The sequence below is a fragment of the Convolutriloba macropyga genome, chromosome 15, assembly GCF_964194025.1.
Source record: "Convolutriloba macropyga chromosome 15, txConMacr16.3, whole genome shotgun sequence".
Lineage (NCBI taxonomy): Eukaryota > Metazoa > Xenacoelomorpha > Acoela > Convolutidae > Convolutriloba > Convolutriloba macropyga.
The window spans coordinates 44,685,061-44,706,110 of record NC_134482.1 but is presented as its reverse complement, the minus strand read 5'-3'; the positions used below and the strand labels follow the sequence as shown (position 1 = coordinate 44,706,110).

The window sequence follows — 21,050 nt, the reverse complement described above, 5'->3', positions numbered from 1 at the left end:
ACAGTTTTCAAAACAACAATACTAATAGGGTACGCAAAATTGTATGCTCCGTACCTACTCCTGTCCGCAAGATACCAAATCTCCATCTTAGCCAACAAGTTGTGCCAAATATGAATTTGTGATGTTTCTCATGACACAAACAAAGTATAGCAAATCAAGGCGCTGTTGTGGTGAGCAGATTGCAGCAAAGTCTGCAGACAGATATTGAACCGTCAACAACTAATGTCCTAACGCAAGTCCGTTAAAGTTCAACTCCTTTGATTGATATGCAGTCGCCATCCGGAATACATCAGGAATACCAGCATTGTCGCCCATGATGTCGCATCTCAGGAGGATTCTTCGCATGTGCTCGGGTTGAAATGGGATCACAACAATGATACTCTAGTTGTGAGTAGGGGTACCTCCAGAGGTACCTCCAGTTGGTACCTCCAGTTGTGCGAATTGCCAGCAGGTCTACTTAACTCTTGGCTTAAAAAGAAATCTGTTCAGGCACTCACTGCAGCTGTTAACCAAATATTCATGTAGACTGACAGCACTAACGTTCTTCAATGGATTAACTCTAATGAAAAGCATCCAATCGTTGTGGCAAACCACGTTTGCAAATTTTTGGAGTAAACCAGCGTTGACCAATGGAACCACGCCTCAACTAAAGATAATCATGTTGACGCAGATACGCGTGGAATTTGCTCTGAAGTTTTGTAACAACGAAATAGGGTCAAAAGTTCACAATTCCTACCTAATTCACGTTTCCCGTCCGTTCCGAACTGAGATGCTATCAATAACATCAGCGTCAACAAAACAGTTACTATTGAAATTACTGTTTATTTGGCTACATATGTCAACATCAGAGAACTCCCAACCGTTCTGTCATTTTCCCTTTTGATAATTGTCGTTCATGTCAAAAACTTTTGCGCGCTGCCGCATACGTTTTCCGACTTTTACTAAACACTTTCGGCTACTCTAACCTCGATGATAGTTTTACTAGCCCTACTGCGCCTGACAAAGGCAAGCATATCCTCCAGTACCCGGTTCCAGGGGAGTCCTCTGAAACTAAACGAAAAAATCTTTTTGAACAAAAATTCGTTAAACGGAGTAATCGAATTGGTTCAAACTCGCCGTTCTTTAGTTCAAATGGATTAATCTGTTCCTACGGGCGCATCAAGTGGTTAATGGAAGTTGGTTTTAACGTAAAACATCCCATCTTCTTAGATGCACATCACCCTTTTTTAAGGTTTCTCCTTGGATACACCCATGTAACGCATTACCATCCGAGCGTTGAAAACCTATGATCAAATTTACAGGAACACTACTCAGTACTCCAACTACAACTAAGACCATCATTGCGCTCCATCGAAGCACACTGACTGCCTGATGTGCAGAGATTTTGAAGCTTTAACTATGCAACCAGTCATGTCTGACTTACCTAAGGGGAGACTTGCTTACCAGTCTCCTCCCTTCACCAACACTAGTGTTGACTTCTTTGGGCTGTTTCATGTAACTGTCTGCCGTACTACTGAAAATATAGGAACTCCTGTTCACTTGTCTCACCACTCGCACTGTCCATGTTAAGATAATTACATCCATGGATACCAGTGGTCGTGTTATGGGAGTTGAGAGGGTTTGTGTCACGTTGGGGTACACTTGCTGCGATTTGGTTGAACAAGTTCAATATTTTGGAGCACAGAGAGAGATCCGAGAAAGTGTCGAAAAATGATACATTGTCCACATTACAGCTCAGCTTGCTCACAAAGGTATAAAGTGGAGGTTCAAGCCTCCCAGAGCACCACATGAGGGTGGTATCTGGGAGAAGTTGGTACGCAGTATCAAGCGGGTGTTCTATATTATTCTTGGCACTCGCCGCCTCAATGATGAGGTGTTCCACACTACCTTTTGTCTCGTAGAGCATAATCTGAATTCGCGTCCTCTAACACCCGTAAGCACTGATCCGTGCCATTTAAACTCTTTAATGCCCAATCACTTCCTTTTAGGAGGGTACTTTAGCGCTATGCCGTCTCTTGTCGGCAATAAAGAATTTGACTATCGTGAGCGCTCCGCCCGTGCGCAGTCGACTGCTGTTACGGCTCTGATAGCTTCGCCGTCTTACCTTTGTCGACCAGTTCGCTCATCCGTCCGCTTGTAAAACTTGTACCAGTGGATTTTACGGGCCGGTGTATGTTACAAGGTAAAAGAACCTGTTTTAACCAATCAGAATCGAGTATTTTTAAATAACGAAAACGCCGTTCCAAATAACAATAAAGTACGCTCTATTATACGCAGAAAACTCATAAAAAGCTCGTTTAACCTAATTTTAGGTAAGTATAACCACAATTTGTACCGATTAAGGTGGTTTTTGGCTTAATATCATAACGTTATCTAGACGACTGTTGACCGATTATGAACCGATTCTGACGTCAATAAGATCAGAACAAAAACCAGTAAAAGAGCATCTGAAGAAAATCTTGCCGACTTAGATCACTTGTTACTCTATACCTTTTGGAACTTACGTTTAATGCTAATTCGTTGCTTTACTCGAAAAACAAATTCGAATAGCTTACCGAACTTCTTTCTGTTTTATCAGAGTTAATATGGATAACCAGTTTGGTATATGAAGGCTTGGAACGCTATGCTCGAAAGCAAATTACTTACTGATCCTACTTTTAGAATCATTTGGCCTGCTGGCATCAATGGGGTGATATTTGTTCAATACTATTCGTTGATTCGTCAAATAAATGCTGGCTTAACACTTGCTCATGAAGGAGGTTATTGATGATTGGGGGGGTTCGATGATGATATCTCGCAGTAAAACCGATAAATGGTTTTGTAAATTGGTTTACTGAAAAGTTGAGATGATCTCTTAAGTTTGGAGGTTGAAAAATTCAAACTTTTGGGGAGCAAATGAACCTTTGAGTGAGCTACTTTATATAACCGCATTTATCAGTCCCCAACTCAGATATTTTCCACAGTTCTCATTGTGCCACGAAAAAAGACTATAGGAGTTGCAAACATTGCATCGACAAATTAAGGAAAAGTATTGAGCATATATCACGCGATAGATGTCAGTGAGCTAAATGACAATAAAACGAGGATAACTAATGTACTTTCAAGTGTACACCCGCCCCTCCCCCGCACCCCCAGACAATAATTGCTGAATCAAATTTAGACACCTAAACCCGGGTGCCAATAAGCATGTTAACCAACTTAGTTATAAGATCGATTTGACAATAGTAAATTCTCAAACTTTGGTTTCAGCGGTAAATTAGCATGGAAACATATGGGCTAAAGTTAGAAATCAAATCATGCAAAAGTCAAATTAGGAAACTTGCGAAATATTGAAGCTTGAGCTTCAACACACCGCGAGGAGAGGAGCGCGCGCTTTAAAATTAGGGCTAGACCTGAATACACTGGTACTAATTTAAAACTAATATAAAACATATTGAGTTTGTGACTTGTAATCTCTTTCGAAGTTGTTGATCTTCTCTTTGCATTGTAAGCTGCATTGTATGATAGGCAATCTTGTGAGCTGCTGGTTACTTGATTTGGAATGGACGGATTTGATCTATTTGGCTTCTGATGTTGTTCTGAGTTGCAATTCGCTATCTCGCGGTGGCTTGACATCTAAAAGCCAATTGGAATTTTTGACAAAATTCACAATCCTCCCACACAACGAGAGAAAAGGGTTAATAATATTATTGAATGTTGAATGACTGGTTTCCAGGAGATGAGTAAGTAAACAATTTGGTGATAATTCTAATATAGTTTTAAATCAAGTTGGGTTTGTTGCTGCGCTCCTTGTGATGTCCGCTTCTTCTTCATCTATGACTCGTGACAATTTTACTGCAGGGCGCGTTAGTGTACATGTTGCTGTGTGAATGTCAAATGATCTTGGTATTTCGTCGGCTCCATAATGACATTTGGTTATCCGTCCAAGGGGCCAAATACCTCTTGGGGTAAATTCGTTTAGAATCCAGACTAAATCGCCCACTCTGAGTTGTTTTGACTGCTCTCTCAATTTTGCTCTGCTTATTAGGTCTGAAGTACACTCTCTTTGAAGTCTTAGATTATGAGAAGAGTTCTCTTCGCTGTTTGAATTATTCTTTCCCACATACCTCCGAAGTGTGGAGCAAGTGGTGGATTCATTTTCCAAACTATGTTCTGCTGCGATAATTGTTGAGCAAAATAGGAGTTGTCAATGCTGATATTATCCAAATTCATAACCTTTTTCGATGCTGTAAAATTTGTTCCGTTGTCGGAGATTATTATCTCTGGATATCCTCTCCTTGAAACAAAACGTCTAATTGCAAGTAAACAACTGTCGGTGTCTAGACTATGGCAAACTTCCAAGTGCACTGCACGGGTTACTAAACACGTGAAAATGCAGATGTACTATTTTTCAAGCTTGCGAGTATTATCCTCAATGTAGAAAGGTCCAAAGTAATCTAATCCTATATTTATGAATGGGCATTGTTTTTCGGCATCAGCAAAGAGAAAGTGCGGAAAATCAGACATCATTGGTGTAATATTCTGAGCTCTCCATCGGCGGCATATGAAACATGTCCGGCTGAATCTTCTTAGGAACCTTCGAAGTCCAATGATTAAAAATGTCTGTTGTAGGTGTGCTCTGACAAACTCCGTTCCCATGAGTTGACAGCTGTTAGTGTGAGCGTCTTGAACAATTAACTGAGTGACATGGTCTTTGATGTCTTGTATTATGGGGTGTTTTTGACTACAAGTTATTGGCGCATGTCTCAGCCTTCCTTTGGCACGCAAAACTCCATTTCCATCCAAAAATAGATTGAATTGAAGAACTGCATCCCTTCGTTCCAGTTGTTGTCCAGTTTGCATTCTAATAATTGCTTTTCTAAAAGTGTTTTGTTGTGAAATCTTTATCAGGTAATTTTGGGCTTCATTCTGACTATTTAGTGTATCTCTTTTCCGCAAAATGTTTGTTGCCTTGTACACGGTTGTTTTCCTTCTGAGCAATCGTTTCCAAATTGAAAATTTTGATGGTTCTATGGCAGGGTCCATACATTTAGGTATTACTAAATTTGTCGTTGTTCAAAAAATTTTGTTTGATCAAAGTTCCAGTTTTCAGGGTCTTGAAAAAGAAATTTTGGTCCTTGTAGCCACTTCTCTTCAAACTCTGATGGTTTCAAACCTCTGGTACCATAGTCGGCAGGGTTGAGCTTTTGGGTATATGTTTCCATTCCTCTGCTTTAGAATGTTCCAAAATTTTGTTGACACGGTTAGCTACGAAAGTTTTGTTGACACGGTTAGCTACGAAAACTTTTTGCCGGTTGCAGTACTATCCGTCCACAAGTGAACTGAGGAAAAGTTTAATGTCATTTCTGTGACTACAAAACTAGCTAGTTGGGCTCCCATTGTGGCTGCCTCTAATTCGAGTTTAGGTATTCTTGTGTGCTTTATGGGGGATACTCGGGATTTGCCAATGACATAGTTCACAATGACATTCCCTTCAGTAGTTGTAGAAATCATATAAATAACCGCTGAAGTTGCTATATTTGATGCATCTGTGAAGACATGAAGTTGTTGGCTGGTCGTTGGTCCTGTTACAAGGCATCTTTTTGTTGTAACATCTGGCATGCTTTTGAATTCGTTAATCCATTTCTTCAAATCAAAATGAAATTCGGCTGGTACTTGTTCGTTCCATTTCATGCCTTGTTTTATGACTGCTTGACGAAGGCTTCGAATTCGTATCGCAAATGGCGTGATCATCCCCAGGGTGTCGAAAAGCGAAGCTGCAATTGACACGAGTTCTCTTTGTTGTAAACGTTCAATTTTGATGTCTAAATTGGGTTTCCTAAATATGAAGGTGTCGTTTTTGATATCCCACGTCTGTCCCAGAACTCGTTGCGTTGATGCTGTATCTCCTTCATTGTCGTCTATTAAAGGAAAACTTGAATCGTTGCTGAAAAATTTCGTTAAGTTGAATCCTCCTTTTTTAAGTGTTTCTTTGATGCATGTTGTCTGTTCAATTGCTTCGTCTGTTGTCTCGAAACTCTGTAAAAAGTCGTCCATGTAAAAATTATTCGTTATTAATTGACTGGCTTCAGATGATAAGTGGTGATTATCGATAGCACATTTTCGAAGTACATAGATAGCACAAGAGGGCAAACAGGTTGCACCAAATATGAGTCGCTTGTATTTGTATATTGTTTCGGTGTTGTTTTTGTACAATAGAAACCTAAATGCGTCTTGATCTTCTTTCCTTACTGCTATCTGCAAAGACATGGCTTCTATATCTCCGGTAACTGCTATGGCAAACTGTCGAAAGTGTAGTAGGAGTCCAACTAAACTGCAGAGAAGATCTGGTCCAGTCAGAAGCGCTTTATTCAGTGATTGTCCTTTATAAATAGATGCTGCGTTTGTTACATGACGAATCTTTTTCTTCTGTTTGTTCTGTACTGGATGATGAGTAAGATACCATAATTGGCTGCATGTTGGGGAAGGTTCGCGGTCCGTCTCCTCAACGTAACCTTTTACAATATCGTTCTGAATTAAGCTGCTGTAGGTGTCGGCTAACTGTTTGTCTTCATTGAGGCGCTTTTCCAATGATCGTAATTGGGCTTTTGCTAGAAAGTAATTGTTAGGTAATTGTATGTTTTGTTTCCAGGGTATACCAATCTCATACCTCTCTCCGTTATGTTTTACTGTATCCTCGAAAATTTGTAGGGCTTTCTTGTCTTCTTGGTTTACTGTATTAGGTAAAGCCTTTGTTGTTCTGGTTCCTTCACAGCTCCAAAATAATTGTAGCATGTCTTCGTCCAAAATTGTCTCTTCTGACTTAACCCTATTGAACAAGGTTATATTACGATTGCATTGGTTCTTCTCTGTAATTTGTCTATACTTGTTTGGGACTGGTCCTGTTATTGTCCATACTAATTGTGTGAGAACTCCACACGGTGTTCCCGGTGGTCCAATTGTGTACTTGAGTGGAAATGTTGCTGTGAAAGCATCGGCTCCTATCAGAATACCTATTTTGTTGTCTCTGATTTGAGGAAAATTGATATCGCTTAAATGACCGAAGTCCTTACAAACGCTGTTGAGCATCTGAATTGGCACCGTCGGCATTTGAAAGTCTGTGGTAGAAGTCGCAAAGACTATTAAGTTAATGATAGGTCTACTGCTGTCGATGGCTCCAATCCCAAGAAAATGTTCTTTTGTTTCAATCGTGTGTTCTTGGTATAGTGATGCTACGGGTATTGTAACACATTTCCTATCACAAATTCCTAAAGCATCTGCTATTGTCTTGGTAATTTGCGTATTGTCACTTCCACTGTCAAGGAGAGCGTAAGTTTCAATGGAGACCGTCTCCGAAAACAGTGTTACCGGTATTGCTTGGAGCTGAACATGAGGTCGGATCCAACTGCTCGGCTGGTTATTACTGTAAGTGTAGTTCTGGTGTCGGTTATTGCTGCCTGAGAAGCTTTGCGAATTTTGATCTGTTGAGTGCTGATATTGTTGATTAAAATTTCCTGATGTTGGCTGCTGTTGTTGAACTTTGGGCGTATTGGGCACTCGATGTGATTGCCCGTAATAGAAGTTCCGGTTATGTCTGTTGTAGCTGTTACCATTGCTGTAGTTACCATTTGTGCTATTGTTGCTGTTGCTGTTGATGCTGCTGTTGTTGTTGTAGTTGTTGTTGTTGCTGCTGTTGTATTGGCTTCTGCTGCGTTGCCGGTTGTAATCACTGTTACCATTTTGTCTAGTTTGGTGATTGCAGTTGGGGTTACTGCTGCTCACATTTTTGTTCCACGAAGAACTGTTGTTTGTGAAATTGAACTGGTTTCTGTTCAAGTTATCTCCATTGTGTTGATATTCAGATGTTGATTCGTTTTGTCCTTGATGACTAGGCTGTGTTGTGTTGAAATTGTTACGGTGTATTGTTGAGTGATGAAAACCGTTACAATTTTCTACCTGGCATCTGTATTTGCTGTTGCATTGTCCTTTTGGGTGTTCAGTAAGACAATTTGGGCATAAGTGCAGTTGTAGCACTGCCTGATGTCTGTCGTACACGTTTTCACTCAAAAATTTTTGACATTTTCCTAAACTGTGGCTTTGTGAACAAAGCGGGCAATTCTTTCTGGCGTTGATCCTTTGTTCAGATTTTCCACGTTGGTGTGTTCTCTCATAGCATGAATTTCTGTTGTGAGTGCGTGGCATATCTTCGCACGCTTCGGCATACTTGTCTATCCAATCTTAGAATTGAATCAAATTTGGGTTAACAAGTTCTTTGCGGATGACATTTTTGTTCCACTTTATTATCATTTCAGGAGATAGTTTTTCTTTGGCAACTCTGAGAATGGCGGATGATTGCAGGTCCGGCGTAAACTCGTGAAGAAGAAAAGTTTGTACTAATTGTCTGAGAAACGCTGCAAATGAAATGAAGCTGTCTGGGTTGTCTGTCGAAGGCTTGGGCCGGCGTTCCAGTTTGTCAAGATATGCTGCAATAACATTTTGTGGTCTTCCAAATGTTCTCTTGAGTTCAGTTATTGCATCGTGGTAAAATTCTCCATTATATGAGTATCCAAAAACGCTTTCTTTTGCGCGATCTGTGAGAGCGTTTTGGAGATAGGTGATTTTCTGTGCGTCCGAAAGAGACACGTTATCATGTATTGTTGATTTGAAATAACAATACCACTCGTGCCATTTGAGGGGGTCTCCGTTGTATGTCTTCAGATGTGTCTTTGGCAAATTGATGTTTATTTGCGGGTTTCTCTGATATGGTTTAAATTGCAGATTGCGAAAGTGTTCGTTGGTTGAGTTGGTTGTGTGATTTTCATGTAGTTGTGTAGCAGATTCGAAGTGACCTGTGGGTTGTCTGACATTGGAGCTGTCTTCGTATCTCTCCATACTGTTCTCTCTGATTTCGTGTATTGCATGAGACTGGTTGCGGCAAGACCTTGTCTGTATTTCCATGTCAGATGTGTCTGCTGATACTGTTGGACGGCTGTAGGTTGTCTGTGTTAACATGGTATTCTCATTGCAACGAAGTTGATTCGGATTCTCGGGTGAGAAAATGTTTCTATCCTTTGTTTGTTTTTGTTTATTCGAAGCAAGAGTTCGTGAATTTGTTAGGCAACTTTCCTGTTGTGTTGATTGTTGGTGAGTTTTGATTCCCCCAATAATTTGTAGTTTGGATGCTTCGTTTTTTGAGGAAACTTTTGCACGCGAATCGTTTCGTTGGTTTGTCTTTTCATCGCTGTCACTGTCACTGTCGTCACAGCTGTCCTCTGAGGGACAATTGCTAATGCCTTTTTTGTGCTATGAGCAGTTTTGAATTTCTGAGTTGTTTATCTGGAAGCTGATAGCTTTTAAATATTGCTGAGTGATTTACTGTTGATGTTGTTTGGGGATCCTGATTGTTTTTGTTGGATTTCACAAACTGAAATGGTTCGGCAAATTGATTATGCCAATTTGTTACAATGCACTCGTTATGTTGATCGCTCTGGGTTCCCTTGGAAAGTTCAGGCTGTCGTTCGTTTCCTTCGTTTGAATCTTTAGGTTCAATATTGGAGGTCTGTTCACAAATGTTCGAGAAGACCCCTGTTGTAAACTGTTCCTGTCCCAATCTATTCGTTGATTACTAATTCTTATGCTGTTGTTTGCTGTGTTTTCTACAGTTTCTCCAATGATACGCTTGCAGGATTTATTCGACACAACTGTATCTCTGCCGTTTTTTCGATGACTGTCAGGTGAAGTATTGTCGGTGTCATTTCGAAAATTCAGTGATTGATATCTATCAATGCTGAGTCCGATTTCATTTGAGACAGAACAACTGGTATTGTTTCTTTCGGTCAGTGTCGGGCATGAGTCTTGTGGCTGTGATATAGAGATCGCGTTGCGCAGACTTCTATCTGATGATGATTCTCTCGAGTTGTTAGATGAATTTTGTCTGTTGCGTAAGTTGTACCTCCGTTGATTTTGGTCTACATTTTCTTTGTGCCTGGTGTATCTGTTTGATATAATTTCGATGAAGGCGCATACATTGTTGTTTTTGTAATAGGATTGTCTCCTGAAGCACCAACTGTGTTCATCTTTGAGTTAGACAAACCATTCATAATTTTCTTCCATTTCAGCAATGTTGTTGTGCGTTCACCTGAGCGTTCGGCAAGTGTGATGTTCTCGTTAGTTGTAAGGGTAAACTCGGAGATATTATCCAATAGCTTGTCCAAGCATGCCTTATGTTCCAGCAGTGTGTCATACGTGAGTTGAAGAACGTCAACGTCATCGGTCTGATACTGTTCCTCAAGAAAGTTAACTGCTGAGCCCCACTCAACTTCACGTCTCATGATTTGTTGGATCAACGTCTCTTTCCTTTTATTTGTTTTTGGTGCCATTTGTTTCGGTCTAATTGCTGTTTGGATTTGTTCGGGTTTTTCTTGCTTAGTGCTTAATTAGTTTGCAGTTTTGAACAGTTTCAGTTTCTATGCAAATTTAAACATCACTATCAATGAGAGCCCCTTATCGTTGCGCTCAAGAGTATTCAGTTTTACTTGAGGTTGGTAAAGAAGCTGCTCTTTCTACTTCCGTTGTCCGTTTTTTGTTTAGTATTCTCCAATCTGTATGCAGCGTAATGGTTGTGAGTTCTTTTAATTGTCAGCCTATTTGCTGATAAACGATTATTTTTACTTTTTTCGAAAGAAAATTCCTTTGTTATGGTGATATGTTAAAAGAGCAAAATTTATCTCGGACCCGAGTGTGCTTTTATTTTGTTGTGATATTAGTGAAGGTATGGTCTGAGTTTCTTTTATCCTAAACTTGGTTGGGTCTGTTGGACTTTGCAGATTTTCAGAGAACGTCAATTTTTTTTAAGGAAAATTAATGTCAAAAGAAATTATTTTTACCGACTTTTGATACGTGGGGTTACTACTTGACGTTTAAATCTTCTCTGCAACGAACAACCTAAATCCGAAGCTTTGTCTACTGTTTTACGCGCCCTCCTCTCCTCGCGGAGTGTTGAAGCTTCAATATTTCGCAAGTTTCTTAATTTGACTTTTGCATGATTTGATTTCTAACTTTAGCCCATATGTTTCCATGCTAATTTACCGCTGAAACCAAAGTTTGTGAATTTACTATTGTCAAATCGATCTTATAAGCAAGTTGGTCAACAAAAAGTATTGAGCATATATCACGCGATAGATGTCAGTGTGCTAAATGACAATAAAACGAGGATAACTAATGTACTTTCAAGTGTACACCCGCCCCTCCCCCGCACCCCCAGACAAAAATTGCTGAGTCAAATTTAGACACCTAAACCCGGGCGCCAATAACGTTCCAAGCTGTCATATGCCAAATAATTCCTCCAACCTCAAATCATAGGTCGGTTATTCAAAGCACGTTTACCAACTTTTCATTTGACAATTGGCATAAAAGTATATCTGACGTCTTAGGACCAATTTAGTTCCCATTTAAGAAACGAAAAAAGAGTCAGCAAATTTTTGAACCAATACTCAAATATTCCTTAATAAGAGTTCAACCGGCATTTTTTTTTGACAAAATCAGTTTTTTTTTCGATTCGGTTTATTCGAAAATAATTTTAGTGAAGTAAAACTTTGAAATACTTACACATTTTACGAGATTATCCCCCAAATTAATTGTGCTTTCGAAAATAGTTAGAAAAGTAAAAGAGAACTAGGCCAAAAATAATTGGTTTTCAGTCTTTCACTGCCTTTGAAATAAAAACCAAAAATAAGAGAAAGTTTTGGTTTTAATCAGTATTTTTATTTGTGGTGCAGAATAAAACTGATATTCATTAAAGCAAAATCCGTTTTAATTCTGACTTTCGTTCCTTGAATAGAGTGGGAAGAAATCTAGAAAATGTCAATATCATAACGAACGGAAACAGGATATCTTAAGTAAAAGTTTTTTGATTTTTTCTTTAATTAACAAAACTAATGATAAACCGGGGGCGACAACTAAATCAAATTTGGGAAAACATGACATGGTTCCATCTTGTCTGTTACTTGTTTTTACAGGTAATTAATTATATAATACACTAACTCAAAAAGGAGCAGCAAAGCTAAAAATATACAAAAACTGCTTCTTATGCTGAGGCTGTTTTGCAATTAAATTGACTTTTTGAGCAAATAGCGAACGTTTTTCATTGGTGGTAAATTTGAAAGCTTACAAAGCAGTCTAATACATAATTTATCCATTTTTGTACACTAATTGTGACTAAATAATTGTTGCAACCCTCAAATTTACTTGGGGGTTATTGTTCCAACCCTTGAAATTTATTCGAGGTATAGGAACTTTATGCTACCCTGGCTTCTTATTTTTGGCCGATCAATTTTTATGGTGAGATCCGAAAGTGGATGCCCTACAAAAATTGAATCAGTCGATTTAAAAACCCTTTCAATTGTGAGTTTTCAATTGAAAAAAGAGACTTGACGTTTTTTATCACGTTTCTTGCCTTTTTTGCAGTGAAACCGATATTTCTTTCAGATTTTTCCATATAGCTTTTATTCGCGGTAAGTTTTTGTAAATTTTCAAATAAACGTTGTGAAAAATACTTGGTCTTGATTAATAAAAAAATAAACGTCAGAACTTTTAAATTTTCTCATAGACAAAAAGCAAAATGTTTTTTTGAGGTTTTAATTTTTTCAAAATCTGCAAAAACACTTTTTGTTTTACAGATAATTTTGTACTCTGTGGTCTTTTGATGTTATATGAACTTGCTTTACCAGTTAGCAGATTCAGAAAAATCTTTAGATAAAGTAGATAAAATAGGGGAGACTGTTAACTCGGATTTATCTCTGTTGTCTTCTGAGTTTCTAGCTAGGCTCAACAGTCAGGGGACTCTGTCGCCCAGACGATCGATCAAATAAAATAAACCAAAAGTTTTGAATTGGTGAAGCAAGCGTTACTTCGTTACTCTGCAATTTCCCCTTTTCCACTCTTGTATGCTGTTGCAAATTAGATTGCCTTGACATAAGTTAATTCACAATGGGGCTCGTTTCATCAATTCTAGTGATATGGTTAATAAAAGTATGAATATTACTTGCACATCAATGGAAAGTACAAACTTAGAACAATTTACAATGGTAAATAAAATAATAATAATAAGAGTATCCGTGGTTCACTTCCCAAATGAACTAAATCAAAAGCGCTCACAGTATCCCGACTGGTATTGCAATTACAAAATTCCAGAGTTCAGTCTCACTCTCAATCTCTTCTGTGCTTTTCACACTATTTTGTAAAGTTTAGTCCCACTAAACCAACTAATTTCTCTCTCTTGTGCAAAAATCTCTCTCGTGATCAGAATTGAAGTTCTTCCAAAGTTCTCCAACCTCTGCTCAGATTTCTCTGTGTCACTTCAATTTATACTCAACCAGTACGCTCTTAACAAAAAAATTTAACCTCTTAAGTAAACATTGCAACTTACACTTGAAATTGTCACATTCTGTAGGAGGGCTTTGTTTGCTATGCACACAAACAAATATCAAATTATGATCTGTCATTCAATTGCTACCAACCATTGTTCAACTGTCTCCTCATCTTAAATACACGACCTTCGGACTCTTATGTAAACAAACCCACTCCGTTTTATCTGAAATATGCACTTCACATATCAATCAGTGTTTGCTTAGTAAACATTGAACGTTGCTCTGAGAAGTTCTTATTCTTCTATTTCCGCTATCAAATTAACTAGAGGCAATCAATCCCTGTCAAAACTCATTTGATGAATAAATAACTAAACTCCAACCCAAAGCTTAGAGAAATTGTTATTCTGAGTTTTCTTAACATTTCATGCCATTCCCCAGTTAAAAGCTGCCAAAAAGTCTAACATTCCTTAAAGCCCACAACTTGAGCTCTAGGGGTCATCCAAAAGTGACCCCTCAAAAATGAGGGGTCAAGTTGATAAACTAACTGTTGTCACGGAGACTTCTCTCATGAATGCACCTACCTACACAATTTTATGACCTAACTCCCACTAGAACATGAGCAATGACCGCGCACACTTTTCATCGACCTTCTGGATGACCACAAAATTCCAAACCTAATGACTCGCGAAGTAGTGCTCAAAACGTGTCCTGGTAAAAATTCACAGTAAATATAGGGTGCCACCAACCTGCCTGCCAAGTTTCTTGACCAACGGATCAGCGGTTTCGAGTCGTTTAGATTATGAAAATTTATAAAGAGTTTCGGATGCCAAAACCCGAAAAGTCGCAGCTCGTGACCGGGGTTGGTATTTTTTGTCACTAACTGTCTCAGGTTATCATATTATTACCATTTCAAAGTCATTCGATCGCTCAAAAAGGCCAATTTCCGGTTTTCGGCACTCGGGTTATCCCGAAGCACCGACTTCCGGTCGCACCCGGAAATTAAAAACAGCACCAATACAAAGCCCTAGCAAAGTTACATTAAACCTCCAAGAATCATAAGGCTAATACCAATACTCCGCGAGCAATTCAAATTTTACGTCCCGCAGCACCGGCATGCGCTAGTCCCGCGCGGATTCATCTGTGGTCAAATCTGATATCGAAATCGGATTCCTCGTACCCAAAGTAGTCTATCCCCAATTTTCAGGTCAATCCGGGTTCAGCATTTCAAGAAATTGCTAATTCCGTTTCAATAACAACTTTTTTAGTGAAAAATGCCTATTCTTATTTCAAAACGCTAATAAATTTCTCCCACAACTTCCTAAACCCTTCCCATGATCATTTGATTCTTTACTCTGGACTTAATACCCATTGCTACCCTGAATTACCCTTAAATCAAACTCAAACAGTCATTTTTATATCCAAAATAACGAAAATCTCAAAATCACCCTACTTCCGGTGTTAATAGCTCGACGTTGGGTGTTTGGATTGGCCCAAAAGGTATAACAGCCTGAGAGGACAATTTGGTGTACCTGGCATTAAAATTTGGTAAACGTCCGCTGAATATAACTCTCGAAGGGGCTGCGGTTTGGATCTGCTAGGTGGTATTTTCATAAAGTGAATAGGTGAACATTTTATTTGCTTTAAACAAACATTCTCGCAAATAAACGTCAGTCCTCAGATTATCGTCCTTACTACAAAGTCTTGAATTTATACTCTATCGAAATGGACAGTCGTACATACTTCGAGATTGTCCTGTACTTGCGTTCAGGGGTTTACCACAGGAATTGTCATTGGGTCGAAAAAAGTGGTATTCGCCGCCGAAGCGGAAAGTTTTACACAAAAAATGGTCATTTATACTTCATTGGTTCCGAAATTCAGGTACTTCGTTGTTCAAATGCTCGTGCGAAGATATCCGAGATACATCGATCCCATAATCACCTGTCCAGAGACAAATTAAGGCCTTTAGTTCGACGAAAATTTATGGTTAAGCATCTTCAGACATGGTGCAAAACGGTTATTCGTGATTGTTCTACTTGTAATGATAATGTAATCTACCGCCACACTATGGGACCAATGAATTTTATCCTCCCAGAAACCCTCGACCGGGTATGTTGCGAGATCCGACTAGAGAAGAAGAGAAGATGCTGTTTTGAATTGTTTAAAAGGTAAGAAAATCCATTTCCGATTAATAACTGCATATATTAGAAAGCCCCATTATTTTCAGCTGCCCTGAATTTGACACCTTACAATACGAACCTATTGCATTAGACGTTACTCATCCTAAATACAATTGTGTTAGTGCCTGTCTGTCGACCAATATTACGGGAAACCGCACGCAGGCGGATGAATTCGAAAAACTGTTCGTAAAACTACACACTGGGTCCGATAAGCACATCTACGACAGACTCGGCAAAGTAATTTTGGGATGGAGGACGTCGAATTTATCAATACAACAGACCTGAGATTATTTGCTCGACGCTTCCGTATTAATATTTATGTATATTATGACTCTGGCTACGACGAACAACCGTACTATCTTAGCCTAACTGGGACTCACAAAGGATCAATTCGAGGCAGCATATTTCTTAAATTCAAGTTAGTGGAGGGGACACCGCATTGCTTGATAGTATACCACTGTGAAAAGAAACAACAACCAGAAAGTTAGATCATAAAATACTTATAAACAATCTGTTTATTTAGTATCAGTTTCCCCTTCATATTCTAACTCTCCTTCATGTATTTCCTCCAGCTCTAGCATTTTCCGAACCGCAGATGCCATGTCAGGGTCCTTTCGGTCCAATTTCTCTAGGTCAATACCTCCCGTTCCCGCCAATCTCTGAATAATTTCCTTTGACTTCCTTGCTTTTTGCCCCTTTTGTTTCTTTTGCCTTTTTGCCTTTTTTGTTGCTTTTTCTGTCAAGCCGTTTCGGGAACATTCGAAGGCGTCGGGGGCTCAAACAGTGACGCAGGGGAAGATTGAGGTGGTGCGGGGTCGTGGTGATGTAATCCGATCCTGACGGCCCCTGTAGGGGGAAAACTTCATATTTTTTATTATCATCTTTGTATTCTTGTCCTGGCCATATTCAGATTACTATTTATCACTTTTTTTATTCGTACAACTCAACTTAATTTTGTCTCCGATTTGTCTAATCAAACTAAGCTGGCACCCGTGCACATATTCAAAATCAATCAATCTTTATTTAACTCATCCGGTTTGGAACTATGCTAACATTTGTTTTGATAAGACTTCGCGGGGTCCATTTGTTTAATTTCAACAAAGACTAAATTTGTTCAATTTGGTTAAGTTGTAAAAATCCTAAATAGATTGTCCTAATTACGAGCTTTTCAACAAGCATACATACATAAATGGTCATGTTCGTCGCTCTTATTTTATTCCGCATTTAATTTGCATGCGCGCTACAATCTCCTCTTTTACGTTTTTTAAACCTGATTGCTATGCGAAAAAAATGTTTTTCTGGGATTTTTTTCTGGCAGTAAAAAATGCAACATCTATACGCGGTTGATCGAAAGTGGATTTACTATCAATTTTTTCAGATTAAGGAGAAAAGTTCGAGCATTTTGTTTAAAAACCGGAATTGGCATTTGTGAATTATAAGGGAAACGAGGTTCTTGTCAAAAAATGACTCCAATTTAATTGTTGAACCCGAAAATTATGAGGTTTTTGTTGATTGGTTGCTTTTCTATTTTCATCGGACATCTATGGGTCACATTTAAGATATGCAAGTGGTAGTCTCAATTGCATTACCTGTTTACAATTAAACTAGAAGGTTTCAAAAATGAAAAAACTTTTTCCTCATTAACTGCCACCACACATAAATTGTCAAGCAGCTGTTAAAAATTGTTGCTAGCAGTGACCGGATTAATAAAAGGAGAAGTGTCGTCATTTCTGTCTTTGTTCTCAAAACGCAACTATAAAAAAATGACAATCTATTTTAAGCATTCACAATCAAACTCTTTGCATATAACTTTTCTCTTTGAAACGACTAATTGGTTGACGAATAATTTATTAACGCCGTATTTCTTACATTTCATAGCACGTAGCAACTTCTGCAGTTTTTGTTTCAAGGGAAAATTTAAATCTTTTAACATTTGGTTTCTTGGAGAAAAATGAATATTTGCTTTGTTTATTCATTTAATCAAATTATTTCATCTAATTCAGCTATCCGTAATATTTTTTTCAGGAACTGAACGCTTTTCATTTATAATTTAGCTTTGATTGATTTTTTAAGTACACACAGTTTTTATATACAAAGTTTTGTCAGTTAGCACTTAAATGAAATTGGATATTGTTTTACCTTATCGCCATGGCTGAAGACCTTTTCATCAAGATGAGACATAAAATTATCAAAACTACTTGTTCTTTTCTTTTTAAAAACTCATCAAAAGGTTATCTTAACAAGGCGGCTCGTTAATGTGCATTCGCACATGATGTTCCGACCCGAGCTCATCTACATTTTTGACTTAATTGTCAACCAAATGAAGAGATAACAAAATAGATGTTTGAATTTTAAAAAAATGCTACATTTTAAGTTAATTAAACACACTAAGTTCTGCCTCGATGAAACAGCAATCATAGGTTTCATTCATGTGACATCAATAACTCATCACAATAAGTCGTATGACAAAGAAAAATACATCAAAACCTCGAAATTTTTGAGAAAACCCATAGTATCAATGTCAAAAAATTCTACAGCTTTCAACGGAAGGCATTTATTACGCTAAATTATGCCTTGATGATGTGACGAATAGGATGTTTGTCATTCAAAATTTATAAATAAGACATTACAACAAGTCATTGACTATGAAAACAACAACAAAAACAGGCAAAATCCAAAAGTTCGACAGAAAATTGAGAGAAGAAAGTGTCGAAGCTATTTAAACCATTAGCTTTTTCTCTGAAAACTTTTTCAACGATCCATTGAACGTCTTCACTAAGCCAATGGGAGCTATCAATATTAGGATAATGTAATACGATTTCAAAAGGAACCAAAATTACTAAAAAAAAATCCAAAAATTGTAAAAATTATGAAAACTCGTGCACCGAAGTCAAAAAAACCAATAGTTAGAAGACAAAACCGCTAACCAGATAAATTGTTGCTGATGTAGAAAAAAAGCGGTTCTGTCATTACCGAGACTGACTTACAATCCACGAAAACAAGCTTAAGATTGATTTATGTTCAAAAAAAAATAAAAAAATATTTTTAAAGTCTTAACAGCCATTAAACTCAAAAGCTTTCACAGGAATTCAATGAATACGCTCAGCTATGCCACGATGTGAATACAAGGATGTTTATGATGCCTAGGTAATCAATAAGACATCACAATATGTCTTATGACTATGAAAAAAAAAACAACAAATACAGGCAAAAACCAAGTGTTGAAGCCATTTAAACCATATTTTTTTCTCAGAAAGTTTTATCTATGGTCCTTTGAACGTCTTCATTAAAAGAAGATGTAGCCATCAATATTAGGATGACTTGATAAGATTTCAAAATGAACAAATAAAACGAAATGTCCAAAAAATTTTTAAAAAAATTTGAAATCTTGTGGCATTGAAGACGTATATCCAATAATTATTTGATAAAGCCGCCAATGAGATTAACTTATATTGCAGTGGTATGAAGGAGTTGTATCCTGTTTTTACTGAGACGAACTTACAGTTCACAAAAATAAGTTAATGATTTACTAATTTTAAAAAACTTTCGAAAATTTATTTTCAAAGTCTTAACAGCCATTAGCTGTCCACTCACAGCATTAGATAGGTTCACTTAATCCTCATTAGCAAATTCATTGCACCTTTAGTCATCAAGTTTATGCCATAGGATTATAAAACTTTAGTAAAACCTCAAAAAATAAATCAAATTTTTATTTGAAATTACGAAATTTGAGATACAAGTCCAAAAAAAAAACATGAGCGATCCCTTCGAAACAAATTTTTTGTTCATTGGGCTTCATTTGATCGTAACAGAGGTTTGTCATTAACGGAAATTTGATATTAAAAGTGTCTAGTAGTCTCTGGTTGACTCGAAAAAACAAAAATATTGCAAAATTTTCTAAAAAAACGAACTCCCAAACATAATTCGAATTTTTTTTATATATTAAACTGCCCTCTAAGACTAGAACTAGTCTTTATTATCTGCTTTTGTTTATTAAAAACCTAAATTTGATTTACTTTTTGGCGTGAAATCTAGTTTTGAATTAAATTTTTCGTAGAAAAAACGTTAATTCGAAGGAAAATTACGGTAAAAGTGAACAAAAGTGAACCAAATATCCAGTGTTCAATGAAACTTTAAACCTCGATAACTCCTCGAAAAAAAAGAAAATTCAAAAAAATCTTTTTAATTTCGAATTCTACGCTGGACGAGCTTTTTAATGATACCACGCACATTTCTCTACGATGAATATATCGGTCGGCCAAAATTCACGGAACAAAAAAAAACCCATTTGAGTATATAGTTCCTCCCCCCCCCCACAAGTGGGGTCGGAACAATAATTTTTGTTTACTATCAAGCTGCTATTTTATTGGGAATATATCTGAAAAACGTATTGTTTAGTTAAATTTATCAATTGTTATGTGTTCAGTGTTTGGATATGGAGCCCTTAATCTCCGTTGTAAAATTTAATACACTTACACACACACACGCACACACACAAACACACACACACACAAACAAACACACACACACACACACACACACACACATATATATATATATATATATATATATATATATATACATATATGTATATATATATATATATATATATATATATATATATATATATATATATATATATATATATATATATAAGCAGGGTTGGAACATCATGACATCATGTGCATACGCACATTACCGATCCTTTCTCGATGGCATTAAATTGTCGACAAAGATATATAATTATACAGAACACAATAAAGTTATGAATGCATATATGATTTGGAAAAAGTCAAATTAATGAATGCGAGCTGATGGTTCTGCTGCGGGATCTTTTTCTGATTTGACCCCCCCCCCCCCTCTCAAGCTTCTTGGGCTGATGTTATTTTCAAACCCAAAGCTTAACGTGCTCTATTAAGAGAACCTGTCGTGTGTATATTTGTCATGTTTTATAATTGGTAATTAGATCAGAATAACGTTTCTGCACCCCCCCCCCCCCCCCCCCCCTTCACACTCAATATTAAATAAAGCGCACTTTATGCCCATTAGGATGGTTTATATAGCCTAATAAGAGGTGAGAACAAAACTTACATTTTACGGGTTTTTCCATATTCGAGTAGTCACCCCTCTCCTCCCCCCCCCCCCCCCCGCCCACCGTTCCACGAAATTATCGGCCCTATTATGATATAATCACGGAGGGCTCAATGCAATAGATGCCCTCTCAGATAAAAGGCGCAATAAAAGAAATGACTCTTACAATTTCAAAAAGGTGTTAAAATGTCAATTATGGATGATCATATTCAAAGGAAACAGTCCCCATACTGAGGGTCAGTAGTGGAAGGTATCAAAGAAAAGATCCCAATTTTTATGGACACTTTTCCTCCAATTTGATATCATGCGTGAAATAGGTCTCATCATCCATATCAATAATGGATAGATTGTGCGATCTCTCCTCCTCTTTCAGAGATGCCAAGTACTCGCTCAATCTGTACGTCATTTGGTGGATGTGTTCCGCCCTATTTTTCCT

At 37.7% G+C, this 21,050-nt stretch overlaps 1 protein-coding gene across 1 annotated transcript in view; it reads right to left on the bottom strand.

Moving 5' to 3' along the window:
* Positions 1-11,744, bottom strand: part of LOC142354220 (uncharacterized) — a 64,408-nt gene extending 52,664 nt beyond the window's left edge. Inside the window, exon 1 of the mRNA XM_075406472.1 lies at positions 11,587-11,744. Within this exon, the coding sequence (XP_075262587.1) occupies positions 11,587-11,590 (4 nt within the window). The 5' untranslated portion in view covers positions 11,591-11,744. The remainder of the gene's footprint in view (positions 1-11,586) is intronic.
* Positions 11,745-21,050: the final 9,306 nt, after the last annotated feature.